Genomic DNA, 18,429 nt, shown 5'->3' on the forward strand with positions numbered 1-18,429 from the left:
CCCGCCTCGTCTGGGGTCTGCACCCGCCCGCCTGCCAGCACGGCTAACCTGGCCCAGCTGTCTGGGCCCTGGATCCCCAGACCTGGCCTGCAGCCCGCGCTGCTCAAGCAGGGAAGGAAGGGAGGGGATCCCTGAGCACACTGTGGGCCGGGGCCAGCTCTGCGCTCCAGAGTGCAGTGCGCGAGGGGGCGGACAAGCAGCCTGCGCCTATCAAGGGCCAGAAGCCTCTCTGAGGCCCTCTCCCCTTTGGGGCCTCTTCTAGGCTCCCAGCTTTCTGTAAAAAGCCCAGGAGGCCAAGGGGCCTGAGGCCTAGGGCCGTGAGGGAGGTCTCCCTGTTTATTCCTCTTTGGAACAAAGGCGGCAGCAGCAGCTTGAGCCTCAGGATCCAGGGGCCAAGAGGAAGGCCACTCCTCAGGCTTCCGCAGACAGCTGGCCCCCAGACCCCCACAAACCTGCACCCCCAGGATGCCAAAAATGATGAAGAAGGCACAACAGATGACCACGATGTTGCCGATGGGCTTCAGCGAAGACATCAGTGTTTCCACCACCAGCTTCAGCCCCTGTGCCCGGCTGATTACCCTGGGGAGGGAGAGAGGGGGGTGAAAAGGGTGCTCCCAGCTCAGACACTCCCTGCCCCTTGCCCTGCTGGGCCCCCCTCAATGTTGGTTCACGGTCTGCATCCCGGGCTCTGGCAGAGGGAAGAGGTCGGCTTTCTGGGCTCACTGTGCAGAGCTGTTCTCTTTTTCTGGGACCCCACCATCAGAACTCCCACCCATAAGCTCTCAAAATAGGACACAGACACCCCTACACCCTCACACCTCTACCTCCACTCCCAGGATGTCAAAGTATTACCTGATGGGCTGGGGTGGGGACTCAACTCAGAGAGGTGTTACCCAGGATGCAGCGTGTTGGGGGCCAGGGAGATGGACTTGTGGGGAGCGTGCAGGGGGCAGCAGGGGGGGGAAGGGGGCAGGGAGGTGGATCATCACAGCCAGGGAGGCCTCCCTAGTTGGTCAGTATCGTCCCCATCCACGGAAAGTCCTGACTCTGGGTGGGGGTAGAGGTGTTGCCTTATTGGGGAAGGTTTTCTGAGGGCAGACTCCCTGCTAGAAGTGTTACCTGGTGGGTAGGCCCTGAGAGGGGGCGAAGGTGGGGAAAGCCACGGAAGGGAGTCTGTTACCTCACAGGGTCCCACCCACAGGAGAGCTGCAGCTGAAGGCTATGAGGGCCCCTGCCTACGGCCCCTTGTACTGTGCCCTGCAGGAGAATGTCAGGTGGGGAGTCACGGAGGGCGGGGTGCCCTTGGAGGGAAACTGCTGGGGCCATAGTTTAAGCTGAGTGATGTGGGGTACAGGGTTCCCTGTGGGGGTCACAGGCAGGAAGCGGGGCATGTGGGGCTCTCACTCCATTGTGGGGGTGCTGGCTGTTGGAGGTGTCCCTGAGGGGGATGCGTGGCTGGGGGGGTCACCTGAGCGGGCGTAGGGTCCGCAGCAGCCGCAGCACCCTCAACATGCCCAGGATCTTGGTGCCGCTGTCAGAGACCATGGACACCAGGATGTCGATGATGGAGATGAGCACCAGCAGCCCGTCAAGCACGTTCCAGCTGCTGCGCAGGTAAGCCTGCTCCCCGAAGCACCAGCCCAGCGCCACCACCTGGGGATGCCCGCTGGTGAGCGCCACCGCCACCTCCCTGCGGTCCCCAGCCCTGCCTCCAGCTCGTGGCCGATCCTCTCCACCCCCAGCAGGAACCAGAAGACCCCAAACCAACGTCGACCCCCCATCACCTTCACTGTCATCTCTGCCAGAAAGACTGCGGTGAAGATGTAATTGGAGAGGGTCAGGAAGATGCGTTCCTGCAAGAGACAGCGGCCACGTGTTGCCCACCAGGGCCCCTCCTTGGGCCAGGTCTGCTCTGCATACAGAAGCCAGGGACGCCTCCAATATTTGACTCAGAAAAACCATCCTTACCCTTCCCAGCAACGCAGGCAATCTCCTCCCCCTCTCCACACACACACACACACACACACACAGCCAGTGCCAGGCCCCCAACTCACTTGCAGCTCCATGGACCGTCTCGCCCCAGCCCTCCCACCCTTAGAGTGGCCTGGAGGGGGAAATGATCCCCACCACACTGCTGTCTGAGCCCCATATCCCAGGCCCTATTCCCTGATTCCTTTCTGAAAACTGGGGCAGGATTTAACTTGATCTCTGACCCCCCATTCTACTCTCCTCTCTGCTCCACGTTCTTGCTTTCCTGCTGTGTGCCCCAGAAATGGAGCCGCAGGGCAAGCTGGGGGCCTGAGTGTAGGCTGTGCATCCCCAGGCACCATATTTATGCCAGGCATAGGGTGGGGCAGGGTGGGAAAGAAGGTGACCCAGTCCCCTGCTATCTGTGGGCTGCTTCCATCACTGGGTAGCCAGGAGAGGGGTGTAGAGAGCTGGAGAGGCAGCAGGCAGAGTGTGAGTGCCAGAGAGAGTGAGAAACTGAGAAAGGGGAAGGAGGGAAGCATGCACAATGACAGAGCTGGAGATGGGGGAGCTGAGTGGGAAGGTTGGGGGAGAGATATGGCGACAGAGAGCTCTGCGGCAGGGCCTTGGGCAGGAGGCAGACAAGGGGGCCAGTGTGACCAGCTGCCCTGGCTCCAACCCACACAGACGCCTCCCTCACCCACCTCTTCCTGGGCCGGCCCCTCTATTCCTCAGGCTCCCTCCATCCCTGCCCTGGCCTGGCTGGAGCCCACCCTAATGGAAAACAGAAGCCCCAACAGCATTGAAATCTGAACAATGGTAGGGGAGGCAGCAAGGAGGGGTGGAGGGCCACCCCCAAGCACATGGTGCGAGATGCCATGAGGGGCAACAGAGCCACCCCCCACCCACCTTCTAGGACCTGAATCATTGTCAGGGAGGAGGAGCTATGATGGCAGGCTGGGAAGAGACAGCTCCCAGAACCAGCTGGGCCCATCCTGCAAGAGGTAGGCCCCTAGGAGTACATCCAGATACTCAGGCCTCTGGCGTCTCCTCTCCTTCAGGTTCACAGCCAAGCAGAAGTGACTAACATCCCCGCTAACATCCTTGAAAACCTACTTGTTTGTGACCTGGCAGGACCAAGAGGAGCAAAGGGCAGCTTCCCTCTCCCACTCTGCATCACCCCTGGGGCAGGCTGGGTGAGTTGTCTCCCCCATCGGTGCGTAGGTCATGGGCGAAACCGAGACCCTTTGCCGGGAGCAGGGGAAGGAAGACCACTCAGCCCAGGCAAGGCCAGTCTCGCTGTTCACATTACCCCAACACTCACCGACTCACACATGGGCCTCACAAGTCTCTGGCTCACGAGAACACGCCGTCTGCAAACAGCCAGGGTGCGACGGAGCTCACTTTTCACCCAGGGAAGGAGCAGGGCCCACTCCCCTAGCCAGGCTGACGTATCACAGAAGGGAAACCAAGGCAGGAGAGGGACACAGGAGGCATCTCGGGGCGCCAGTTGCAAGGGGCGGAGTCAGGGAGACCTAAGGGAGACTCCTGGCTCCCTCCCTCCCTCCGTGTCTCTCGGCCCCCTTGCCCACCTTGCTGGCTCTGTGAGTGCTAACCCGGGAGGGGCCTGGCACCGAGCAGGCACTCCACAGCCACCGCATTTAGTCCTGGTGACTCACAGCGCTGTGGGGGTCAATCTTGGGACGCTCCATGGCAATGGTGATGCAGTTGAGGAAGATGATGACGAGGACCACGTGGTCGAACATCTTGTGGGTGATGATCCGGTGACACAGGAGGCGGAACCTGCTCCAGGGAGGGGGGGCAGGCTGAGCAGGAGGCAGGGCCGGGCAGGGCAGCAGTGAGAGGCATCGCCCCACGGCCCGAGGCCCCTCTCTCACACGCCCCACATCAGGGGACACTTCTAGCATCTTCTAGCATCGTTGGAATGGCATCGTGGGATGGTTTCCTATGAGGAGAGGTCAGGGCGCACGTCAGGGCCCCCCCTGCCTACCTTGACTGAGGAGGGAAGATGTAGGCAGACCAAGAGTCTCGCTCACGGCAGCAGGCAGGGAGCCGGGCTTGGATCCATGCTCTTAGCCGTTCTGCTTTGCTCTGTAGAAGGATCACTGGAGTTGTGAGCAGGGCCAGGCCTTCTCAGCAGCTCCATGGCCCTCGCTCCTTGTCTACTCTCCCATTCTGGCCCAGCCCTCTGCCCTGCTTCTCTTCCTGTATTCCTCAAACCTCCTCCCCACCTCCCTCTAAGCCCCTCCTGACCCCTGAGCATCCCTCAAGTCCTTCATCTTCCCGCCTTCTCCCCTGCACCATCCCCTCCCCCAGGCTCTCCACTCTTTTCCCATCTCTGCCTCCAGCCCGGCCCCCTGCCTGCCCTCCCTCCTTCCCTCCCCGCTGGGCTCGAAGCTGCATCAATTATCAAACATTGTACCCATCACAGCTGTCTGTTCAAAGACACACCTGGGATGAGGAGACACTAGCCCCTTCTCCTCACGTGCTAACCCTGAGGTCCCAGGTCCCCGTGCCCCATCCCCGGGGTTAAAGGTGGCCGCCAGGGGGCGGGGGGAGGGGAGGAGAATGGGTAAGGATGGGAGAGAAGTCAAAGCTTGTGATGAGGTCAAGATGAGAGAGGGGGACGGGGAGGGCATCAGTTTGGAGAGATGAGTGATGGGTCTTTCTGAGTCACAGGGGGAGGGCCATGAAAGATTTATACACATCTGCCCGCAACCATTCATATCCACCAAGGGACGCAGAGCCGCAGGCCCAGGCAGGACGAGGATCTGGGGCTCAGCAGGGCAGGCAGAGAGAGAAAAGGGGTGTTTGGAGCTCGGCTGCCAGGGCTGGCACCCCGAGATCCCTTGGGCATGATGGTAACTCCTGGAATGCCATGGCACGGGGAGGGGGCTGTCCAGCCCTGTGCTAGCCTGGGCACAGCTCCCCTTGTGCAAGGTCAGGGGTGAGGGGGCCACTGTGCCCACAGGGACCTCACCAGGTTGCCCTCGTCATCTCCATCGTCCCCATCCAGCGGGGGGTCGTCGGGCCGCAGGGCTCGGGCCAGGCTCCCCAGAGCTGACTTGCCATTGCAGTCCTGGTGCTCAGAGGTGGAGCTGCGGCCCGTGGCTGTGCGGTGCAGCCCAGGCACCTGCAGTGTGTCCGGCAGGTCAAAGGAGCTCTTGGCCTCCCGCTCCAGGGAGCCCCCATGGCGACGGTTACCGCCCGCTGGGCTGGCCCGCTCCTCTTCCGAGCTCTCCTCCTCATCCTGGCTTTCCCGGCCTTCGCCTGACAACAGGGACCGCCGCTCCCCACTGGGGCTCCTCCGCTTCAGGCTGGAGGCACGGCCCAGGCTGTTCCGGCTGGAGCGCCTGCTGGTCCAGCTGCTGGCTGCGCTCCAGGGGCTGTGCGGGGAGCTGCGGGCGCTAGGCTGGGGGGTGAGCGGGAGAGGGTGGTGTTGGGCAGGACCGCGTGGACCTGCTCCCCCTCACATGCAGCCTGTCTCCTGTGAGCTTCCCTGGCATTCCATCAGGTGTAGAGGCGTGAACAAGAGCCCTGGACCCGGATGCCTGGGTTCAGATCCTGGCTCGCTCAACCAGCTGTATGACCTTGGGCAAGTGACTAAACCTCTCTGTGCCTCAGTTCCTCATCTACAAAACAGATATGACACTAGCACCTTTTCCTCATTTAGTTGGTGAGAGAAGTCTTATCATCAGCTGAACAGTAGTATAAAATAATGGTGAAAGCATGGGCCCTGCTAACAGCCTCCTGGATTAAAATGCCGGCTCTGTCACCTGCTCGCTGCAGAGCTTCCCACAAGTCACCTGGGCAACCTGAGACTCAGGTCCCATCTGTAAAATGGGGATAATAATGGCACCTACCTCATAGGGTTGCTGTGAGGATTAAGCGTGTATAGGACACTTGTGAGCAGTGTCTAGAACAGTGTCTGGCACAGCATCAGTAACTGGATGGGGTTTGTTATCATCATGATGAGCTCTTAGGGAAGTAGGGACCCCTCCACTTTACAGAGAAGGCTCAGAAGTTGAGTCTCGCCCAGGGTCCCTCAGGGAACAGAAGCAGCAGGATTAGAACCCTGATCTTTTGCCTCCAAGGCCAGAGCTCCTCCACCTGCCTGCATTACCAGCCCTACTGACTCCCCTGGGGCTTGTCCAGCCCATAGCTCAGCAGCTGTCCCCTTGAGCCTGCCCATCTCCATCCTCTCTCCTCTCCTGACGTCAGCACATCGCCCACCTTCGTTCACCCACATGCAACCCCTACCGGTGACTTCATCTCGTGGGTCGCCCCTGGCTCCACGGACCCGCAGCTGCTGGTGCGGCGGGAGGCAGGGCTCAGCACCTCGGCCAGGCCAGTGCTGGAGCTCTTGGGCAGCGACATGGGCGTGGCGGCCGTGTGGATGATGAGAGGCGGCAGCAGGCCCCTCGGCAGCTCTAGGCGCTCTCCCAGGGACACCACTGCAGGGGGAGAGAGGGAGCGACCCTGTGTCCACTCAGGGCTGGCTCACGGCCAGGGCCGCACCCCGAGGATAGGTACTCACGGGCCAAGGGCTTCTTCCTGTCCCCATTCCCATCCAGGCTGGGTGAGAGGAAATCGGGCTCCGACTCGGACTTGGTGGCATCTCCCTAGGGTGGGGGAGCAGCGCATCATTAGGGACCTGGCCGAGCAGGGGTCGGCAGGTTGGACCGAGGTCTTCCTATCTTCGCATACACACACCACATATAGGCCACAGGAACCAGCAATCACGGCACAAGGCATGCACCGACGGAGGTCAGACCACCTGGGGGCCCTGACACCTCTGTCTCCTGCCAGCCACAACTCACAGAAGGTCACGGCTAACCCCAGAGCCCACAGCACAACCAGCCTGGCTGGGACTGGCTCCAAGAATGGCTGAGGGGAGAGGGGATAGCAGGGCAGGTTGGTGGCATAGGCCGGAGGGAGCTGGGGACCTGAGTGAAGTGGTCACTAGAGCCTCAATTCCAAAGGCTACTTGTGCCCTCGGCTTTCCCTCAACGGTTGCCCTCCCTAAGCCTCAGACCCAAGGACCCCGGAAGGCAATGAAAAGACCCCAGACAGAGCGGCTCAGCCCAAGGATGCCGCTTCAGCCCCCTGCTACTTCCCTCCATCCTCCCCAAGCCCCGCCCCTCCCCCGGCCCCATTTTTACCTCTCTCCCTGTCTCGGGGACAGTTTTTTCTTCCTTCTTAGCAGGTCAGTAGGTTTCCCAGTAATTACACACTTCTCCTTAAGAAGTTATTAAAAAATACTTGATTGCTACTTTTGATAAGGACATAAATATTGCGTAATTGGCATCTCGGGGGATCATTTTCATTAACTCAGTTTACATCCCTAATGAGGCCTTTAATTATCAAGTGGGATCTCCAGGGGGCTGCTCGGGATGCACAGCACCATGGGGTCCCATGGAGATCCTGGCTTTGCCCCGAATTCTGGTGCCAGCACAGGAAACAGCAGGGCACTGGCTCAGTGTGGGAGCCAGAGGAGGAGTGTGCCCTGAAACACCTGCTGGATCTCCTGTGTGGTCAAGGGGCCAGAGACTTGGAAGTGGATTTAAAATTCTGGTGCATTCTGGCAAGAGGCACCTCCACCCCCACATCCTCCAAAGACTTGTCCTGAGCTGAGGCAGCTATGGGGTCTCCAACAGGGGCTCAGGGCAAGAGGGATGGGAGAGAGATGGAGGCACACGGTCTGCAACCACCGGTCCTGACTCCACTGAGGCCCTACAACTCGAGCTCCTTGGGGACCTCAGCGTAGGCGCACACACGCGGTGTACCACACACGTGCACACAGAGGATTCTAAGTCCCTTCCTTCTCCCGTCCATCCACCGGTCTAACAGGACAAACGGTGCCCTGTGCAGGTTGATGGGGGCAGAGGCAAGGAGGCACCTCCCCTCAATGTCCTCTGCAGAAGGGACTTAAAATCGAAGCAAATCTCACGACACCAGTGACCACCACGGCTACCACAGGTTGCACAGCAGCTGAGCGTGAACACGAGCACAGAGACACGGAGGTGGAGTGGAGGGGGCACGGGGCGCATGCTGACTCATGATTGCGTACCTACCCCCTGGGAGTCGACAGGCAGCTGAATACAGCTTAACTGTCCACTCGCATCTTCCCGTTTGCTGATTTCCTACAGGGAGAGGGGGAGGCAGGGGACAGGCGCTGGTCTCAGGTGCTCGGGCTCTCAAACATCAGCAGTGTAGAAAGAGGAGGAAGAAAAGGAGGGGTGCAGACCCGACAGTGGGGGGAGGGAGGGAGATGAGACACGGGGGGGTGGGGAGGAGAAGAAAAGGGACAGAACAGCCTTCCAGAATTCAACCAAGGCCCTCGGGCCAGAATGAATCTGAAAGGTGAGGGCAAAGGCCATGAAGATGGGGCAAGGGCTAGAAGGAGATGGAGCCCCCAGTAATCCTCATAGTAACAGCTACCATTCTCTGGTGGTGTGCCAGGCATCACAGAAGTGCTTCATTAACACTAGCTCGCCTCCCCACAAGGCGGGAAGGAGGTACCACTAGCTCCATCTTAGAGGAGGCACCAAGGTTTGGAGAAGTTAAGGAAACTGCCCTAAGTCACAGAGAGAGTAAGAGGTGCATCTGGGCCTCACAACTGAGTCTCCCGCTCATCTCTCCCTGGCAGTGAGGCAGCGGGCTTGGGGAATGGGCAGGGAGGGTGGGAAGGAAGAGTGGATGGAAGTCAGAGGCTGGGGAGGAGACGGAAGGCCAGGAGCAAGAATAGGCCTCCTAACTCTCATTCGCTCGGCCTGCGTCCCTCCAAATCAGAACGGGTCCAGCTGCTCCTACTGGGATGGGATGTGACAAGTAACACTGAGATGCCGGCTGTGATGTTGTTTCATATCAATTAATGGCCTCATACCAGGCCTGCTGCCTGTTCATTTAATTAAGTGTGTGGATGATAAATATACAAGGATTCAGGGCACTGCCCCCGGCTAGTTGGGAAATCAACAGTTGAGTAGGCCTGGTTCCCTGGCCACCCCCTCCTACCTCCTGGCAGGGTGTCAAGGCCAGCAGGGGGCTACCCTTGAGGCCTCCTGCTGGTGAAGCCCAACAAAACGCGGCGGCCCCTTCCTCCACTGAGGTGGGTGTCCTTGTTTGTAAAAAAGCAGGCCATCACAACGGTGAGCAGCAGCCTCCCCTGCCAGATTGTCGGGCTCCCTCAGAGCCACAGGTGTGGCCCCCTGAAATTCCGTACAGGAGAGGACAGGTACCTCTGGAGGTGTCCAGGTCTCTGGCATTGAGTGACCACCCCCCCTTCCCCCGGTGTTGGCCCGCCACATGCAAGACAGTGAGCAGCTGGTCCAGCCTCTCACAAGGGCACTTCAGGGCCAGGCCACTGCCCACCCCCATCGGGGGGGGGGGTTGATCCTGAAATCCTTTCTCTATCCTACTCCAACCCAGGCATTACATCCTGAGTGAGACCCGCTCCCACAGGCCCCTGTACCCTGAAGGTTGAGGAGGATGTGGCCCCAGACCCTGGCTGACCCCTTAGGCTGGGGCAGCCACAGGCCCCAGCAGGGCCGGAGTGACCAGGCCCGGCCAGAGTGACCAGGCCCGACCTGAGGGCCAGGCTGCTCTCTGTTCCCACACACAGACTTTGCCACTGCCTAGCAACCAGCCTGCTCAGCGGCACTCAATTTAACAAGGTGTTTGCCGAAAGGGCCAGTGGTGGGGAGGGGCCGTCTGTGTGGGGCACCCCCAGGACTGCCAAGGTGGCTGAACGGCCAGTTGAGGGGAAGGCAATAGGCTCGGGGTGTTCTCCATTTCCCTCCACAGAGTCCACAGGAATTTTCCTGAGGGAATCTTAGTCATCAGGAGTTGTGGTTTGGAAGGGCCTGAAGGACCCCCGTCTCCACTCAGCTCCTCCTGTCACAGGCCAAGAGCAGCGGCTGAGAGTGGTGAGTCTCCATAGAGACCCTGTCTCTTGTGGGAGCACAGTGGCACCTTAACCCTTTAGGCCCCAGAGAACCCCCGAAGAAGTGTCCCGTCCCAGGGAGAGCGCCAACGTCCCTCCCTCCCGGCAAGAGGCCCAGCTGTCACCGCAGGCAGGGCCCGCCTCCCCACCAGCTGCCCTCAGCTGCCACCCAGCGGGGATGAAATGCGGTGATAGAGAACTACAGAACTACACGGAAGCGGGAGAAGGCCAGTGCGGGACACATGCACCCGCGACCCACCAGCCCAGCCTGGCCCACGGGAACAGCCCTCCCTCGAAAGGCTGGGAAAGAGACAGAAAATAGATTTTTGTTTTTCCACCGCGTGCCGGGTATTTATAGACCAGGCCGCAGCGGGAGTTTCCATCCGGGTCACCCGAAGAGAACTGGACCAAGAGCTTCTCCACTCCCAACCTGGAGCATTTCTAGGTTGGGTCAACCTGCCCTGTGCGGGGTGCCAGGATGCTGGGCTGGGCCTGGGGCTCGGGTGGGAAGAGGGGCAAAGCTGAGGGAGAGGAGAGGGTACAGCCCTTTGGGCAGAGACTGTGCCCTGGCACGGCAAGGGTGGGATCAATGTAAATCAATATTAATTGATGACGCTGCCTGTGACGAAGGTGATGGAGCCTGGGCTGGAAATAGGACGCTCATCTCTGCCAGGCCCAAAGCTAATTGGGCTCATTTCTCACCCTAGGCAGCTCAGCTCTGCCTGGGCCCTGGTGGTATCTTCATCAGCTCAGCCAGAGCTCAGAGGTCTTGCACACAAGCTTCCCCCACCCCTCGGCTCAGATGGGTACCCTCTGGATACCTCCGAGAGCATCTGTGCTCAGGGATCTGGCTGCACCATGTGCCAACACTTATCCCGTCCAGCTCTCTGGGGAAGGGTCTAGCCAACTTTGAGGGGGAAGCCCAGTCAGCAGCTAACCTGGGACCCGGGGACCCCACATGACCACCCTGTCTCCCAAGTGCTGAGGGGCTGCCTGAGATCCGGAGCCTCCCACCTCTAGACACCCCGCTGCCCGGTCTGACGGGTGCTTCCTTCAGGACCCTCCAGGCCTCCACAGCTCAAGCTAGGCAGCCGATTCCTCCTGGAAATGGACTGTTGTGGGTAGGGGGTTACCTCTGCCTGGAAGCCCTCCACCAGAATGGCGACAAGCAGATTAAAGAGCACGTAGTTGCCAAAGGTCATGAGGGCGATGAAGTAAAGGGCAGCCCAGGACGATGTGGAGGCCATTCCATTGTAGAGCACCTTGTTCCAGTCCTCCTGGGTCAGGATCTGCGGGCAGAGGACGGGATGGGAGTCAGGGCCTTTACCAAGGGTACCCCACCGCCCCTCCACCACTGCTCTGTTACCCTCCCACCTGAAAGACGGTGACGATGGCCCAGAGCAGGGAGTCGAAATTCTTCCGGTCCGGCAGCGTGTCCCCGTCCCGCTCAGATGCAAATTTGCAGCCGAAGAGATGCATGCCCAGGATGCTGAAGACACAGGAGCCACAGGAGGGGGGTCAGGCCCCAGCACCCCTGGCCCCTCGGGCCCCTCTCCCGGCCGGCATGGATGCCGCACCTGCCCTCACCTGAAGATGAAGATGAAGAGCATGAGCAGCATGCAGAAGGTGGCCACATTGTCCATGGTCTTCATGAGCACCACGAGCTGCCGCTGCAGCGCCGGCAGGAAGCGCACCAGCTTCAGCACCCGCATCAGGCGGAACGTCCGCAGCACCGACAGGCCGCCCCCCTGCTGGCCCACGATCTCCCACACGCTGCAAGGGGTGGGCGAGCCTGAGGCCACGCACGCTCACCCTCCTCCCGCCCCTCCCTTTGAGAGGGCCCAGCAGCACCGGAGGGCCTGGACTGGCCGGCACAGCATGAGAAAGTGGGGCACAGATGGGCCCTCGGGCCTCCAGGCAGGAGCCTCCGAGATGGTGAGGATCTGGGTGACAGCTCCAGCCCTCTCCACCCTCCCCTCCAGGCCAGAGATCACATCCTGGCAGTGGACAGCCCTCTCCTCAATCCGGCCAATGCAATAGCATCAAGTTATAGAATATTTGCTTTGTTCTTTTCTAATGAAATCTAAAACCAATTCTAAAAAGCAATAAAGCAGTTCTCCTGGCCCCAGGCCTGGGGGCACAGAGCACTTTCCCAAGGTCTTGGAAGCCCTAAAGTAAGTTGCCAGCGTCTGAGACGATTTCCAAGTACTTTGCAAGCAAGGACAGCTAGCTGGGGCTCATTCCTCCTCCAACTCCTCTCCAAAGCCAACTCCCCAGTCCTCACCCACTCCAGGCCTGCGTGGGGTCAAGGACAAGGAGCAGAAGCGGAAAGAGGAGACTGCAGAGGGGCCCAGCTAACGGAGATGTGAGGCCAAGCTCCTACCTGAGCAAGGTAGGGCCGAGGGAGAGAGCGGAGTGGACCGTGGGGGGCACAGAGAGTCCCCTCCTGGGGGAGTGGCAGTTCCTGTGGGTCAATGGGGCCTGACTCCAGACCCCTCCACTCCAGAGGAACAGGCTGCGTGGCTCCTCACCCCAAGCCACCTGTTGGGTATTCCTCGGCTGAGAGACAGCGGAGGGGCAGTCATACCTGATGACAACAATGACGCCATCAAAGATGTTGTAGGGGTTCTTGATGTAGCCAAAGGGACCGTACACGAGCAGCTTCAGCAGCATCTCCAGGGCAAAGAGGCTGGTGAAGACGATGTTGCTGATTTCCAGGGCGTTGGTAAGCTCCTCGGGCTGGAGGGCAGGGCAGGGCGTGAAGCAGCTGTGGCTTGTCCCTGAGCCCCTCATCCTAGTGCTCCCGGAACACGGGGCCACAGGGAGAAGAGGAGCAGGAACAGCAGGCTGGGGGAGGGGGCCATGGTGCTGCTGGATGCTCAGGCTTGTGGGGAGAACCCTCCCCCAAAGGGTCCATGAGGAAATGCACCCACGGGCAACCGCCACACGGAACCCTCAGCCCCCAGCCATTCCCAGCCCTGGGTCTCAGATCCTGGGGCCACTGGCTCGCTGGAGGCCTGTGCTGTGGGTTCTGCCCACCTCCTGCTGGGAGCCCTGAGACCCATCCTGTCCTTTGCTGCCATGTCAGCTCGGTGGGCCCAGGCTAGCAGTGCCATGATGCTGGCTGACGTCACAGGGCGATTGCCAAGGCCTCCCGCACACACCCAGTCACACGGCCACACACAGAGTCACATGTGCTCTACAGTTACTCTGTGGACTTGGCAGCCTTCTCTTGAACAACTGTTAGCTACACTACTTCCTTCCAGACACACCCACACACAAACACGCACACACACATGCATACACACACGAACATGTGCACACAAATACATGCACAAGCATACACATGCACAAACACACTGACGGGGAGCGGGGAGACCCCAAGAATGGTTGTCACAGACGAGGAGGCACCTGGGGCCACTACCTGAGACTAGGGCACCTGGGTTAATTCTCAGCCTATCCTATCAACTCACTGTGTGACCTTCAGCAAGATTCTCAACCTCTCTGGCCAAACGTAAAACACTGGAGGTAATTACTCTTATGCGCCTAAGGGTCCGGGATTGGAACCAAGGACACATCCAAGAGAGGTCATCAGAACGAATGACAAACTCGGTCTCATCTGCTATTCTGGCTCACTAGTCACCTCTCTTCTTTTCTCCTCCTTTCACTATTAAGTGCCTACTGCATGCCTAGCAATGCACCAGGTATTACAGGAGCTGCAAAACATGCCAGCCGTGCTCCCTGCTCCCAGGAGTTCAGAGTCTAGCTGGAAACAAGTTGTACACACACAAAACAGCTGAATAACCACAAGAGGCCTTAGATGCTACGGAGCCAAAATAAATTATCCAGACGGTAAATCCAGGAGTTCAGGAGAGAGAAGGCGAGGGAGGGACACACAGGGAAAGCCTGAGTCGGAGGCAGCCCTTGAAATAAACTCTGAAGGGTAAGTGAGGTCTTGGCGAAAGCAGGGCAGGAAGGCATCACTGTTCGAGCACAAGGAATGAGCCATGTTTGGGGAAAAGGGAGGGGCAGAGGGCTGGGGATGCAGGGTGAGATGCCATCGGTTCGAGGGAGCCCACTGCCCACCTGATGGGGTGTCTTGACCACCCAAAAGCCCAAAGTCCGTAGTAGCTGCTCAAGAAGTTTGAGTTAAATAAATAACCAAATGAAGCCCTTAGTCTGTCAGACACCTCCCTCTGTTTACCCAGCTGCCTCGTCTGGCTGGCTGCCCAGGCAGGTCACCCAAGCATGGAGCCAGGCCTTGGACACCACCAAATGTATCCTAATGGCCCCAATCTGTGTGGCCAGCCTGGGCGGGAAGTGGGGAGAGCTGGAAGGAAGGGCCTTCCGACTGGCAGGTGGACATTTGGGAGTCAAAGGCTCCTCAGAAGGAGACAACCTCTCAGCCTGTGCATGGATTCTTTCCAAAGGCAGGGCCTGGGGAGCAGAGCCAGGGTCAGCAGGCAGGGCTGAGAGCGAGCTGTCCAGAGAGTGAGTAGCTGTCGTGGGGGCTGGTGTGGCACGGAGCCCATCTCTCTGGCAGATTTCAAGCGAGTCTTTGCTCCCCAGACTGCGAGTAGGGGCAGGAGGAGGTACTGCCACCTCACCTAGTGAATGGGGTCACAGAAAGACAAGACCTTTAGTCCCTCCACGTGAGCACAGTGCATGTGGTGGGGAAGGGCCATTCTCAGGACAGATAAAGCCCAGGGCTCAGACCCCTCCTGCCTAAGTGGACCCCCCACACTGTGCTCCCAAGTCCAGTCTGCTGGGGGAGCCGTGGTGGGCGAGCCCACCTCCCTGTCACTCTGCCACAGGCCCTGCTTCCCACCCTTGGAGTGGATAAAGATGATGAGCACAGACCATGTAGATATGACGCTACACGGGTTCCCCGGTCACCGTGCGTGTCACCTCACGCCATCCACACAACAGCCCTCACACCCTTGTTTTACAGATGAGCAGAAGAGGTCAAGAGATGGTGAAGGACTGGTTCAAAGTCACAGGGCGGGGAGAGCCAGGGAGTGGGACCAAATCCCACGTCACTCTGACTCCAACACTCGACAGTCAGGATCCAAACCCAACCCCGGGAACAGCGAGGGGCCTGTGAAGCTAGACACGTGAGTGGACTGAATACATCGTGTGTCTTCTAAGGTATATAAAATGATATTTCACACGAACATAGATGTATGATAAAGAAGAAGTTGATATGAAAGAACAGCTGAGGTACACCTACAACGGGTGGATTTATGGCATATAAGTTATACCTCAAAAAAAGCTGCCAAAAATAAAAATTAACATGTTTTTTAAAAAGTACCTGAAAGCACCGTAGCTTTCGGGATGATGTATTTACTCAATCAGTGAATCATAAAAGGACATTGCCCACTGGGCGTGTGAAGGGAGGGTGTTCTCATCATTTCCTGGTGTCATCAACGGGCGTCGCAGCAGCCCGACCCCGATGGCTCATGGACACACACAGACACACATACCCCGCTCACCCGCACACCAATGAAGAGCCTCACCAGAAGGGTGGTACAGGGCTCCCCCAAGGCCTGCATCACGGGTCCTCGTCGAGGCGGGTGGCAGCAAAGGCTGGAGCTCCTGTCCTGCCCAGCCAGGCGGCTCCGGGACCGCGGAAGCAGGTGGAAAGGAGGGCCGGGCACTGACCCTGGGCCTGCTCTCACTCTCCTCACTGCACACACTCAGGGGCAATGCCTTCTCCTTCTCAGGGCCCCGGTATCCCCCACGATCCCTGGGAAATAAGCCCTCTTCCCCCAGACGGCCAGGTCTGTCCAAGTTACTAAATCGGAGGCTGGGAATGTTCTGCAAACTCAAGACCAGGACGCAGAGACACAATCTTAGCAACACGGTTGCCCCAGGGACCAGAGCTGTGATCACGGCCACTGCAGCTGAAAAGGGGTGGGGAGCGAGCCAACTTCTGCTACTACCCTCCGCGGCCCCTGCACTGCTAATACCTTCCTCCCAGGACCTCATTTCCTCCCTGCTCACAACCAACGAGGGAGGGATGTGAGCTCCTAGACGCCCAGGGAAACTGAGGCTCCGAGAGGTGTGGTGACTTGAGGGAGGTCACACCATCACTTAGGTGCAGAGCTAGGTCCGTCTGCACCTTCCTCTACATCTTTCCACACTGCTGCCCCCCCACCCAAACAGCCCTTGCAGACGCACACAAGCACATCAGCGGGTACCAGCCTCCCCTCGCTGACTCTCTCCTGCTGCCAGGAAGTCCTTTCTCAGGGCCGGACTGAATCCTCTCTCCTGTTCACAGATGTCAAGGCCCAATGGGGGCTTCAGTGAGTTGAGGCCAGGCAGCCTGAGCTTCTCCCACCCAGAGGCCCCAGGCTCTTCTCTGTGCTGATGCTAACTGTAAATCTCCCATCTCCCAACACTTTCCCTCCCCTCAGCCTGTCACCTGGAGCAGCTGTGGCCCCAGGTAAGCTGCTCAATACTTCTCAGCACCAGGACTCCCCTGAAACCCATAGCACCTCCATCAACCAACCCTTAAAGTGCCCACAGTGTGCACAACCCTGGTGTTAAAAGGGGGGGTTGAACCTGAATGCAGGAGCCTGCCAACTCTGAGACTTTCTACCTGTGTGACCTTGGGCAAGTCCCTTAACCTCTCTGATCCCCAGAGGTCTCTTCTGTTAAACTGGGTAATACCATCTTGTGGGGAGGCTGCTCTGCAGAACACAGGAGTTAAAGCCTGTGAAAACAGCCAGCCCAGAGCATGCTCAGGGGGCCCCATGGGCACTGACGGTGGAAGCAGGCCTCACACGCGGCAGGACAGAGAGCTTGCAAGGCTACAACTAAGCACCACGCTGGGGGTCAAACCAGGAGCTCAAACCCAGCTGAGGTCAGTGGGCCAGTGGCGGCATGAGCATGAGCAAAGGTCCAGAGGAAGGAGGGTGCAGGGACCAAGAATCAAGTGGTCTGCCCGGTCACAGGCTGGGAGGGGCCCGTGGGGGACAAGGCTGCAAAGTCAGCAGGGCCAGGCAGAATGGCCTTGAGCTCGCTCCACGACGCAGGCTGGACTTGCCTCTGCCCACAATGCTGCCATTGAGGCTTCTCGGGGGAGGGAGGAGATGTGCAAAGCAGTGTATTAGGAAGATTAATCTGGCTGCAGCAGTGGCAGCGCGAGGATGGCTTGGAGAGACAGAGAGATGGAGACCAATTAGGGGATACTGCAGCGGTCCAGGCAGGGGGCATGAGAGCCGGCTTTGGCAGGCAGTGACGTGCCTTTCGCAGGGAAGTCTCGAAGGGATGAACAAGCCAGGCCAGAGCCGAGCGGTGACTTGGCCAAGCCACCCCAGCCCTGCCCAAGCGCCACTCCCACCCCCATCTCCTCAGCTCCCACTTGCTCCACTGACCTTGAAATCTCTGCTCCCCAATTCTGACTCCTTGGCTCACCTCACTTTTGCCTTGGACAGTCCTGCCTGTTGCTCCCACACACCCAGGGGAGGTGGTCCAGGTGGGCTGCAGTGACGGGGTGAGGGTCAATGAGTCAGTGGGAGGCAAGACTTCAAGGAGGTGTGGGAAGTCAGGGGACACCCGGGTGCAGGGGGTTTCCAGGAATCCCACAGGCCTCATCACACAGATCATGGCCTTGCTCTTCGCCATCCCCCTGGAAGCTCTCCAGCTTGCAACTCTGCCTCTCTGAGCGTATCTCTTTCCGGCCCCTCGTGCCCACTGGGCCCACTGTTAGGTGTCATCGTGTCCCAGTGCCTCCTAACCAGGGGGTGGCTTTAGCCCCTCCCCACAACCTCTCGCCAGCTCCCTGAAGCCACCCCAAGTAAACACACAAGCTGAGTAGGCACCGGGCACCCACAGTGCTCACTCAGCTTGGAGATAGCCAACCCAAAGCCCCTGCCACTTACAACTCTGGAGTTGCGGCCCCTGGCTCTCACTTGCCTGCACACCCTCTCAGCCCAGAGCCCACGGTGGACCATTTAAAGGCTGTCCTCATGCCGCAGACCTTCAAGGGCTGCTGCACTGCCCAGCCCCAGCCCAGGTAAGTCCCCCCCGCCTCTGCCTCTCTGCTGCAGCTGTTAAATTGCTGAGCACTGCTAAACAGTCAGAAACAGGTGCTGACTGCACAGGTGAGGCCCTGCTGGGGGCCCTATGGCTGCTCTGTACCTTTATTCACCCTCCTCTGTCGCTGGGTCTCCATCTCTCTCCCCCAGGACTGCCCCAAACCTCCCTCTCCTCGGCTCCCATCCCCACGCCAACCTGGCCTCCTGCTTCATGGGGCTCCACTTCCCTCCCCCAAACAGCTCTGCGTCCTGCAGCCTGCTCATCTCTCTTCCCCTCCTGGAAGGAAGCCAGCCCCTCCTCCACCTGCACCTCCATCTCACCCCCACCCCCCGCTCCCCTGGGCCCTATTCCATTCCATCAGTTATCCCTGATTCCCTCACTTCTCCAATCTCCTTTCTCCTGCCTAAAAGCAGAAACCTTCACACGAATCCAGGCCCATTCACCTCTGAACCCCG

At 59.3% G+C, this 18,429-nt stretch overlaps 1 protein-coding gene across 4 annotated transcripts in view; it reads right to left on the bottom strand.

The window, feature by feature from the left end:
- Window positions 1–18,429, bottom strand: part of CACNA1G (calcium voltage-gated channel subunit alpha1 G) — a 63,325-nt gene that overhangs the window by 20,816 nt on the left and 24,080 nt on the right. For all 4 annotated transcript variants that reach the window (XM_087440986.1, XM_014790824.2, XM_004434712.3 and 1 more), the window contains exons 10-21: window positions 12,519–12,670; window positions 11,519–11,704; window positions 11,306–11,420; window positions 11,065–11,220; window positions 6,527–6,611; window positions 6,250–6,443; window positions 4,970–5,401; window positions 3,980–4,080; window positions 3,648–3,771; window positions 1,785–1,853; window positions 1,469–1,653; window positions 453–579 (exon numbers count right to left, since the gene is read on the bottom strand). In XM_087440986.1, the coding sequence (XP_087297112.1) occupies window positions 453–579; window positions 1,469–1,653; window positions 1,785–1,853; window positions 3,648–3,771; window positions 3,980–4,080; window positions 4,970–5,401; window positions 6,250–6,443; window positions 6,527–6,611; window positions 11,065–11,220; window positions 11,306–11,420; window positions 11,519–11,704; window positions 12,519–12,670 (1,926 nt within the window). The remainder of the gene's footprint in view (window positions 1–452; window positions 580–1,468; window positions 1,654–1,784; window positions 1,854–3,647; window positions 3,772–3,979; window positions 4,081–4,969; window positions 5,402–6,249; window positions 6,444–6,526; window positions 6,612–11,064; window positions 11,221–11,305; window positions 11,421–11,518; window positions 11,705–12,518; window positions 12,671–18,429) is intronic.

Source organism: Ceratotherium simum, chromosome 16 (assembly GCF_057802395.1).
Source record: "Ceratotherium simum simum isolate JZ-2026a chromosome 16, ASM5780239v1, whole genome shotgun sequence".
Taxonomy (NCBI): domain Eukaryota; kingdom Metazoa; phylum Chordata; class Mammalia; order Perissodactyla; family Rhinocerotidae; genus Ceratotherium; species Ceratotherium simum.